The 11,648-nt window shown below is 41.8% G+C and overlaps 1 protein-coding gene across 1 annotated transcript; it reads right to left on the bottom strand.

The window, feature by feature from the left end:
* Positions 1 to 1,376: 1,376 nt before the first annotated feature.
* On the bottom strand, positions 1,377 to 3,073 carry galr1a (galanin receptor 1a). The gene is made up of 3 exons (XM_026300567.1): positions 2,420 to 3,073; positions 2,115 to 2,180; positions 1,377 to 1,730 (listed from the first exon to the last, which is right to left on the bottom strand). The coding sequence occupies exons 1-3, from the start codon at positions 3,071 to 3,073 to the stop codon at positions 1,377 to 1,379; spliced, it is 1,074 nt and encodes a 357-aa protein (XP_026156352.1).
* Positions 3,074 to 11,648: the final 8,575 nt, after the last annotated feature.

Genomic DNA, 11,648 nt, shown 5'->3' with positions numbered 1-11,648 from the left:
ATCAGCACAATTGGAAACACATAACTGTGAGGTAACATAAATCTCAGGTTCCCATGAACAAAGTGGGGAAAACAGAATACAGTAGTTCTGAAGTGTGGATCTGCAGCTGTAACTATGGCTGGAGTCATAAATAAAATAAAACATGGCAAAGCCTTTGATTTCATCCTTTAACTTCAGGGGCAGAGTGGTTATCTGCAACATCACTTAAAACATTATTAGTCTCATGTATGTTAACCTGATTTGTCAGTGTATGTACATAGTAACTACAGATATCACAGTCAACGCAGAGTCTGATGATCCTTATTCAAAGAAAGAATAGGCCTCTATGAAAGTAAAGGAGACTGAATACATTGGTTTGAAATGGACAGAATCTGACTTTCTGCACTCACTTTACAGAAATCCACTTTGTAAATGTTCGTTTTGTGGATTTTAGCTGCAGCAGCACCTACTACTTTAACAAAAATGAACAAAATCTGAGCATCGACCCTGTTTCACATTCAGTATTTGGGACCAGAACCCACCTTACAGCTCATACGACTACCTGAAGCTTCATTTTAGCACACAAAACTCCATGAAGCTGCAAATTCTCTTTGTTCTAAGTTTGTCTTCAGGTTAAACAAACAAAGCATGGCGTGTTAATGCTTGCTGCAGGCTGTAGCTGCGTATGTAGTGTAAAGGAATATGGGATTAATCTACTTGAATCAGACTATTCCTTTGATACACAATACAAATGTATGTGCCTCAGCCACATGAGCATGGCACACTTAGAAAATGTAAGGATTCAGACAAAAACAAGCTTTTATCCAGCAGCTTTAATATAAACCAGACACTGCACCTCACACAGCTAAACGTGTCCAGCACCTTTCGTGGGTCTGACTGCACGAGAAACAAGACAATCTTCCTTAACATTTATAATCACAGCTACACCATGACAATCTGCTGTTTGTAGCATGTTACACAGCAGCAGCAGCACAATAGTCAACAGAATATCAAACATCTCAGAATTAGGGTTTTTTTTAACTTTCAGACATAAATGTCAGTGTCATCCTGTGGTTGTCAAGGGGTCATTTAAATGTACTGGGCTAAACAATGCATGGTATGGGGGTTTTAGTGTTTTAGATGCCTGAAGATAGAGGACACCTGAAAAAACATTTGGGGTCCACCCGTTTCCTCAGCTATATAGACCTGAAATTTAGGGGAGAAGACAGAGAACGCTGTAGATGCCTTCTCTCCGTGCTGCATGAATTAAACTGATTCATCACACTTGAGTTTGTTCTTGAGAATTAGCAAATCTCACAACCTAAAAGAAATTTCCACGACAATCCTCACTAAGCGTCTCTACAAACCACAGAAGGTGCTCTGAAGGTGCAGTGACGTCAAAGCATTTTACTGATGTGAGAGTCATGACCTTTATAGGTCACACTGATGTTGGTGGACGGTGCCGCCTCCATCCTGCTGCGGAGGTCTCTGGTGTCGTTCAGAGGACACTCGCTGGGCGCCCGGCACCAGAAAACCTGTTTGTATGAACTCCTGAAGTTCTCCGACAGGAAGGCGTAGATGATGGGGTTGACGGACGAGTTGCTGTAGGCCAAGCAGTGAGCCACCATCCTGAACACGAAGGACGCCTGGTTCAGGGGGAACGAGCCGAACTCCACCCACAGGTGGACGATGTGGTGAGGCAGCCAGGACAGACAGAAGACCACCACCACCACCAGGACTGTCTGTGCGGTCTGTGGAGCAGGGGAAAACAGAAACAGAAATGATGGGTAATATAAAATCTCATGTGATCAGATTGAACTGTAACTGGGCAGCCAGTGGAGCAGGGGAAAAGAGATAATGATGGGTAATATGACCTGATCAAATAAAGTAAAAAGAGCCAGGTATTTAATGGACAGTCTGGTGCTGACTGTGAAAAACAAGATGAGAAGAAAGTGGATTATTTTTTAGATTTCTACTGAACCGATCTGACTCTACACTAAACCTTTCATGCTTACAATCAGCAGACTTACCTTTAACGCACCACTACATCACTGAGCTGCCATTAAACCATCGGCCATTACAGGACGAATCTGCAGCATCTTATCAAATACAAAGACAAGAAAACTCCCACCCACCTTCTTTTTGGAGAGCTCGGACTTTTTGGAGATGTTCTTCAGCTTTTTGTGCAGATGATTTATGACCTGCAACAATGAAGGTATTGATCAAAGATCGATAATATCATGTACCTGACAAAACACAGTAAATTTAACTCCTTTGCATATTTAGGATTTGTCAAATCCAAACCACTGTTGTTGAATCTTTAATTTTCTTAGAAAACTAAGACACTTTATTGAGGATTAAAGCCGCATTTTGGACTCATGTCTAACTTTGCCAACCTTGTTCCAAACTTTAAACCATTGACATTGTTATGAGCACCCACCTTTGCATAGCAGACTGAGATCAGCGTGAGGGGCAGGACGTATCCGAAAACAAAGGTGCACATCACGTAGACCTTCCTCTGGTGGTCCGGCCAGACTTCCCAGCAGAAGGTGTTGTTGTCCTCCCTCTCCACGATGCTCTGGTAGTGCGCCACCGGAGATGCCATGACCAGAGACAGGATCCAGATCAGCACCACCCCGACCATGGCATGCCTCCCGACCCGGATCGACGAGGATTTCCTGGCGTGGACGATGGCCACGTATCGGTCCACGGACATGGCCGAGAGAGTGAAAATACTGACCAGCATAGACACGGTGAAGAAATAATGGATGAACTTGCAGATGAAAGCTCCCAGCACCCATGTGGGCAGCATGTAGATGGTGGACTGGAAGGGGACGCAGAAGAGGAGGTAGGACAGGTCCGCCACGCTCAGGTTGAGGATGAAGATGTTGGTTGTGCTTCTCGGTTGTCCCGGTTTACTGCGCGCCAGCACCGTGATCACCATGGTGTTCCCAAGCACCCCAAGGATGAAAATAAGTCCAAAAATCAGAAGAGAAATGAAGTTATCGACACCCACTCCTAGTACAAGTTTAGCCGGCAGCCTCGCACTGTTGGTGCTGAAAAGCAGGCTTTGGTTTTCCACCTGTAGCTCCATCTTTTTTCAATTAAAGCGCAAAAGTTGCATGTTGGTGTAAAAGAAGCATGTCCTTGGTCTTGAATAAAGGCTGGGATGGAGCTCATGTTCTTACAGGCTGCTCCCTGCCTGCACAGGCAACGTCACCATCCTGTGGCAGCCGAGTCCACCAATACCTGAGAGACTGGACCTACAAAATGCTTCCGTGATAAATCACCAGCCACTCACGTTTACTTCAACCTAACAAGTGGAGAAACATCTAACAGCACATTTCAGCACCGGACAGATATTTCAACATATGAAGATCTTTTTTTCTATATGAATTTATCATCAACATGTTGCTGTTTCATCTTGGTGTAAAGTGTAATCAGCTCCTGTTTTCTTCCACACTGGATATATAACATATAACATCTAACATAAGAGTGTGTTTGTCTCAGAGGTGCTGATTTTGTCTAGAAAACAATGACAACTTTGAAAATAGACGAGTTTATTGAGTAAATGTAAAATTTGAAGTGTGACACTGTAAATTATAATGAACCTTTTCTGATGATCTGTGTGCAAACATTTAGCAGAAGCCTAATAGATCCCACTTCAGTCTAAAACAAAGTGCAGACATGAGATAGACACACACCCCTTCACTGCCACAGTCACGTTTCACAGCATCTGCATCACTTATTCATTCACTGCTCACACTTGTTTCCAAATTCACTTCCCATGAGGATTAAAGATGGAAGAGGAATCTGTTTTTCTCATTTCAGTGGTTTTTCTACTTTTGTTACGTTGGTATAATTCACTCCAGCTCAACAGCAGCACAAACTACATCTTCCAAAGTGACTGACAGTGAATCAGCATCTGTCTGAAACCTTCATGAAGGAGGACCTTGGTTTTGGTTTTCTCCTGGTGTACCTAATAAAGTGCCAACTGTAAGTGCACAGACTGGAAACATTTTTCTCATTTTCATCGATCGTCTGCGGCCTCCTGTCTCTGTTACTGATCTGCTCTGACCAGGTCTGGGAACAGCTGTACAATCATTACACCAGCATTTGAGTCCCAGACGAAGCAGCGGCTGGAGATCTGCTGGGAGGATAACCATCTGGGCGTGACGACAGAGGTGATGCACATGCTATGTAAACTGAGAGCAGAAGCTGATGTTATCATGGGGAGCACTTGTCCTGAGACGATTTCACACACGTGAAGCTTTTATTGTTCATACGTCCGATTCATTTACAGGCCTCAGTCGGGTAAATTCAACTCAGAGACTTTACTCCTACAGGGCTAAAACCCTGAAGATTGAGAAGGAGGCGATGGTAATGGGACTGGTGATGATGATGGAGATGGTTTGGATGAGGAAGAGGAAGACAATTATGGTGTTGTGACCAATTCTCCCACCTAATCTTTTCTGAAAATTAATAGCTGTCATTATATCACTTTTTATCACAGGGTTATTATACTTTCAGGAGCATGGCATTTGTTTTGTAATTGGTTTCTCAGTTGATGCCCTGAAGCAGCCTGAAGTTTCCATGGAGACTCTTTACTCCATCGACCAACCTGTTGTCCCTGTTTCTGCTGGGGAGAAGAAAGGCACAGTGAAGCCGTGAGAAACACAAATTTCCAAGAAATATATCAATTATTCCTGCAGAATCCTGATATCTTTAAACAGAAAACAGAGGGGAAAGTCCTGAACCTCTGTAGCCATGAGTCAGCACCACGGACAGTTCATTTCTCATCCTGCACCACTTCAATTACGTGTCGACCACAGAGAGATTTTTAAATAAAAACCTGTGTTCACTATGTTTGTTTGAACATGACTATTTACTTTACTTCGTCTGATGTAACTGGTAGCTTAATTTCATATTTCATGTGCTGATTTGTTCAGCATTAAGAACCACAAGCTTCCATACAGCATTTGCTAAAATCACTTTCACAGAGCTCTTCAAAATTCAGCCACAGTTTTATAGAAGAATCATTGTGAACCAAATTAAGATGCGGTACTTTATTTTCACTCTCTGTAGCTGTAATTCGACTCTTCTCATCATGTGTCTGCACCTAGAGTGTTTGTTCTACCTGGTAAATGCTTTGTGGAGATGTTTCCTTTCCTCATTAAAGCAGGGCAGAAGATGTGATGTACAACATGTGAAACTGTGAGGCAGATTGCAGCATTGCGTCAATAAAAATGACTCGACAAAGAAATTTCCTTTTGTTGCCTTTGAGAGAGTGAGGTGAAGTCACAAAAGGCAGAAGGATGAGGGGGCGACGTTTGAAGTCTCCTCTGTGTGTCCGATTCACAGTGATATCATGATATCATAGCACAAATCCAGCAGCTCCACCACCCCCCCCTCCCAGCGCTGTGACTTTCTTTACCAGCCTGATTAGAGAATAAGGAGGAACGCTGCTCTGGGCCCAGCTGCTCCTCCTCTCAGGTGGTTATCCCTTTAGCTCAGACCTGTTGTTGCCATGACACTGAGCTGCGAGAGGAGACCACAGCAACAGCGTCCATTTACCCCAATAATTTGAAATGGACTTATCCCATCTGCTAACTAGCTGAGAGCCACAGATTGGCGTCTGGGTTATTTAGCTTTAGCACATGACAGTGTTTGTTCTGTGGTTGTGCAGATCTGCCTTCATTTTCTTCTTTTTATAATAGAACAGTTTTCGGTTAATGATGTTAAATATGAAAGTGGGAAAAGCAGAGTCTGGTAATTTTTTCTGTTGAAGCTGGAATCAGTTGTCTGAAAATTAATTCCCACTTTTAATTAATGAATTTGCAAAATGAATATCTTTTTCTTTGAATATTACCAAAATGACATTTAATATTAATATTCACTTGTTGTAGTGTACAGATCTGAAACATATGCATGATCAAGAACAAGAAATTGTAATCACATTTAATTAATTATGCCTAAAGAATTCTTAATTTATCTTTTTTAATCTTTACCCGATTATTGTCTCTTCTGTTCATTTTCTTCCCACTATACTAAATCATCTTGTATTTATTCAGCTTAAAATTTCTTGCAGTTTTTTAGGTGGAGCTCTGTTGCATTAACCTGTGGGTTTATACAGCATCGCCTGTCATGGCTTTTGCTTCTATTATCTGCTTTGATGCATCTGTACAATCTAAAAAAAAATAGTAATAACAATAATAACCTGTGCAGTGTATGGCATCTAGCACCCTCCATTTTCATAGGCTCATTCAACATGGAAGCTCTTTTTCAAGAAAAACCTGAGAACAAGAAACATTTGTGGTCAGACAGTCACACAATATCAAACATAAACAACAACAAAGGGAAGTTCATAAATTGTAAATTGCACAGTGAGAGTCAGATTGTGAGAGTGCAGCTTGCAGGTCATTTTTTAAAGGATGCATACAGCAGAAGCTGATTAGGGTCAGTGCATCCACATGGGATATCTAAGGTTAAATAGTTACTGGATCAGAGATTACAGGCTTTAAATGAGCTTCTAAATAAATATCATTTACTCCAGTTCATCAAGCACCGGGAGAGCAATAAAATCAAAACAAGCTTTAATTCTATACAGACAGTTTTATTTGAGGCTTGAATGAGTCTTATCTAATCAATAAATCAATCAGATATTTGTATTAACCAGTAAGAGGAAGATGTGTAAAGGGCACAATGTTGAGTTTTGCATTATTAACATAAATGAAGGTCTTTTATCTGTTTACTACAACATGCAGTTCCTTACACCAGCAGTAGAGGGAGTGAGGGAGGTTTGCCTCTGCACTCAGGTCATTACGAAGTGATTCATCTTTCCGTTCCAAGGGCAAAGACAAACAGGTGTGTTATCAGATGTTGTCTGGAGCCACAGGTAATGTCTTTTTAAACCTTTATTTGCTCAGATAAATGTGTCGGACATGTGCGCTCAGAGTCAGCAGCTTGTACAAGTTCAACGCACAGTCACACACTGGGAGTTGCCCAGTACAACATTAAGACACGGCCACTGAGCTGCAGCACTGAAGCAAATGCAGATTAAAGTTGCTCCATGTGGCATCTCAGCTCCTGGTTTTAAACATTAAACACACCTTTATTTGAACAACAACATCATGTTCTCAGATGTGACTGGATGTGCAGTAAATAACACAGTGCACTTTAACAGAAAATTCCCAATTTTGTTGGGATGCCTTTCAAATTTGGATTTTGCGTGAGATTTTTTTCTTTTCTTGTGTTTAAATATGTTTTTATCTCAATTTATCCTTCTAACATACACCTGAATCTATCTCCACCACTAAGAAAACTCCAGGCTGCCTGTAAATGCCAGGACGCTGTGAATGTTTGCTAAAATGAATGAAAACAACAGGCAGCCGGCCCAATGCTCCCAAACACACGTCACATGAGCCCAGGAAATCATCACGAGCAGAGTGAAATCTTTTTTGGCACAAAAAGCTTGAAAACATTGCCAAGATGTATCATGAAAAACCACAAGACTGCAGTTGGTTTCAGACTAATCTTGTGAATGTGTTAAAAGAAAGACTCTGAACTGGTCTAGGACAGTGATGGATGGATTCTGATCAGCTCTGTTGATTCTGCCAGAAAGGCGCAGATGCTCATTCACTGCAGTCAGTCACTCCTGGAAAGCGTCTTGCTGATATCTACTAATCTCGGCTGCCAGCATGCATGATCTACTTCCATTACTGAGAGAGATTCACAGTATTCATAAATGACGGGAGCTCAGATGAAAAAGTCATCATGGCCACAAAGCCTCTGAGATTTACTGAACATGTCTCTGATCCAGGATGCTCACCTGCAGCACCTGCTCCCTGTGGGGGTACCAGGTGCATTACAGGTCATTTTACCCAGCACAAGAGAGTTTAGAAAACACATCAGTAGAGCTAATGATTCTGAAGCAATTCAAATGACTTTAATGCCGGAGACGCCTGTTGTGTGATAATCAAAGGACGGCTTTTAATTTTGGTGAGAAAAAACTCATTTGCACATTATTTCACAGGTGTGAAGGAGAAAAGTGAGCAAAGAAAGAATGTGGGACCAGTTGTCAAGCAAGAAAAGAGATCTTTGATTAGTGTCGACTGATTGGTGTTACCTCTATGCATTAATTGGTCATTTAAAAATATCTTTATATGTTATATGTTATATGCAAACATCTATTTATAACTGGACCTCTAAAGATGGATAAAAAGCTAGTGAATATGCAATAACTAAATATAATTATGCCACTTCTGCCGACTGATTTTTAAATTTAAAAAGCCTTTCTGATCTCACTCTCCTGTTTGCAATAATCTTATTTACAGCAGCTGTCGCTCATAAATATCCGCTGGCCCTTGGGTTGAAACAAGAGAGCACGATATTGTTAAGATGCTAAACAAATAACAGCATTATGCTCAAGCCCTGTGAGGCCACTCCTGCCAAATGCTGATTGAATCATTGGCTTTCGACCACCACGACATTTGCATCGAGTTGTTTACCAGCCAAAAGAATCGCTGTGAGGACACACTGGGGTGGGGGGGCCCATTCACATCTTACAGCTGATCACTTCAAACGATGGGAATTTTCAAAGACAAGACAGACATGAAATAGATCATAGAAATCCACAGTACCAGGGGGGTTGTCATGATTGCACTGGGTTTTCTAGGCATGATAGGCATCATAGTCACAATTACAATTCAAGATATCGACAATTACATTCTGACTAGTAAGAATGAGAATTTCATCTATAGTGATATTATAGGTTATCCATCTTGGATATCTGAAATGTGAGCTTGACTAGTCACAGAGTAATTAGAGATATCTGGAATTCACATTGTCAATTGTAGAAAACTCAAATTACTTTCCCCATTCAAGTCAATGGGCAATTCGCAGTCCAAATGTAATTGCAGACATGTGTCATTAGATTTGTATAAGAAATAATTGTCTGTCCATCCTTCTACAGCCACACAATAATCTGCAAAGGAAGACAAATGGTTTCATTGATCAGACTAACCAGAAGTAATGTCAGTAATAGTTTAATCTATGGGCTTCCTACACACTTTAATGTGCTGCTTCTCTCATTTACCTTAGTTTTTTTCTTGAAATATCCAGCATGACTGCCATGTGTGCACCTTTACTCCTGCCTCGTCCTTCATGTGCGTCGCTAAATTACCGCCCCTCTTTCTGCCGCTGTAATTAGTTCCGCTTCCAGTTAGTTAACTTAGTGTGAACCTTTGACTGGACCAAATATGTTCGGGGCCAACGAGGCCACTGGACAGTACGTCACATTTCTGAATGGCATGCTGACGTCTTTAGCATCAAATGTCAAATACAAGATGTAAATTGAGACTCAATTAGATCACAGAAAGGAGGAAGTCCCTGACCTTTTTCTTGGCCTGTGTGTCCACTGGATGGTGACATCAGCTGCAGGACATCATAGCTATGTTCTCATCTACAGGCTACAGGGGCTGGATCAACACAAAGAGGTCATCCAGGGCATCTGAGGCACAGCAGCACAAAGGCTTTTCACTCTCAGTGCCAATTAGTGGAGCCCAATATGACATATGACTCAAGTGTCCCTGTTTACCTTGACTCACTGTTGTCCCAGGTGACTTGAGGGAAGATACACCTGAGCAGAACAATCGACCTCTGTAAGACCATCTGCTGCTACTGGCACAACTCAAGGCTTCAAAGTTTTCCTGTGGACAAATACAACATGATTGAAAATCTCAGTGAAAGTTTTTGCATGACTGTGGCTTTCAGGGTCAGTTTGAATTTATTCTGAGTCAAGGAGGATCCTGACACATCTCACCAGTATAACAGATGGTTTCACTGCTTTTACCACAGTGACTGGCCTCATATGCATCTCCAGCTCAGTTATTAAACTAACTAGCACCTGTCGTGCACAGGAACATTGTTTAGTTTCTGCTGTAATATATCAAATTTACTAACATCATATATTTGCTACATAGAGCTTATCTATAAGGCCATAAATCAAAGTATTGAAAAAATAACATTTTGATGTGATGATGCAAAATGAAAGGTTGAGGAATCACCAAAATTATTACAATTCATCCTGACGTGTGCACCAAATGTGACAGTGGCCCTCGAAGAAAAGTCTGGAGGTATTTAGTGCTGAGTGAGTGCATGGCGTTTAATGCTAATCTAAGTGGTAGCCACTGGTAGCGACTACAACCCTAGGAACCTCCCAGGCCAATGGCTGCATTTGCACTTAGAGGTTGCAGAAGTCATAAAAACGGTTTTAACAAATTACTCTGATAAGTCAAAGTGTCTCATGTGGTCATTTCTTGTACATGTGATGGGACAGAGGAAGGCTTTGTGTCTTTCTGCCTCTCTCCAACAGCTGATAGATATTCAGCTGCCTCTCTGGGTGGGTGTCTTGGTCTAGATTGACATTCCTGCTGGAGTTCAAGGATATCTCCCATGTTTGTGTCCCACAGCTCTCTTCCATGGCTGCTATTGTTTCCTCTGTGCTCGTCCTCGACCTCCTAGCCTCAGGAACAAATCCAAGAGTCTTCTGGACACGAGGGCACAAGCAGTATGGTCAGCCCACTCTCTGCATTCCTGCACCCTACCTCTGTCAGGCCCGTGGGTGCTGTGCTGAGGCTCGGCCCTGCAGGACAGACAGGCCACTGTGTACAAGGCAGAGTGGACTAACGTCTCCCTCCGAGTCCGTCCCCATGTCACTCTGTCATCATAGTTACTCCACAGACTTTTCCACCTTCTGGTTCTCCTCTTTTACAGGCACCACTCTGTCTCCCAGCAGTTTAGTTCTAATTAAATCTATAACTTCACACAGATTTTCTCTAGTTTTCTCTAGTGTTTCTGTCCTGATTGCTGACACAAGCAGGGAGGCTGGGAAAGGAAGGAACATTATTACACCCAAAAAGCATAAACGTGTAAGAGGCTGATACAGTAGTGGAGAAAGGTCTCCTGTTCATACCCTGCTTAGGTCTTCAACTGATTATTCACACACCCAGAGAAGGTTATTTTCATTTCTACATTTACAGTCCATAAACTGAGGTCCATCATATGTCTCACATGTACCCTGCCAGGAACCAGATCCACCCAGAATCATCTCTCCTGTGTCTCTTTTACGTATCTCGTATGACTTCTATGTGAGAAAAAGTTTAGTCTGGAGGACTGCTCCTAGTCCTCATGTCCTGATTTACACATAAATTATTCCACACGTTTACTGAAGTGAGTATTTTCCTAAATCTTTCTGACTGTGTTACTTTCCTTCAAAGTACCAGTCAACGTCTTGCTGCCACTCACATACTGAGTAGAAACTTTTATCATCAGTTTATTTCAAATTGTCAAATTTTGCTGTGACTTAAAAACAAATAATCATAAAATCAGCTCCTGCTTTTATTTGTTATATATTATGTTATGAAAACAGCTTCATCTGCCACCAGACTGCTCCGGTTTAACAAAAGTGAGTTTTTCCCTGTCTAAAAATTACTTTCTGTCTTGAAATAAGAAGCAGCCATAACAAAAAGGCATCTGTTCTGAAATATTAATATTCTGATGCTGCAGGGGTGTTTTGTAACCCAACTTATCCTGCAACAAACCCTGCTTTGTTTGGCTGGCTGCTGCAGCCACTCTGGATAAAACAACACATCCAGGACTCCATGTGCTGT

Source organism: Mastacembelus armatus, chromosome 11 (assembly GCF_900324485.2).
Source record: "Mastacembelus armatus chromosome 11, fMasArm1.2, whole genome shotgun sequence".
Classification (NCBI taxonomy): domain Eukaryota; kingdom Metazoa; phylum Chordata; class Actinopteri; order Synbranchiformes; family Mastacembelidae; genus Mastacembelus; species Mastacembelus armatus.
Note: the sequence above shows the minus strand (reverse complement) of the source record. Positions and strands in the feature narration are given on the sequence as shown.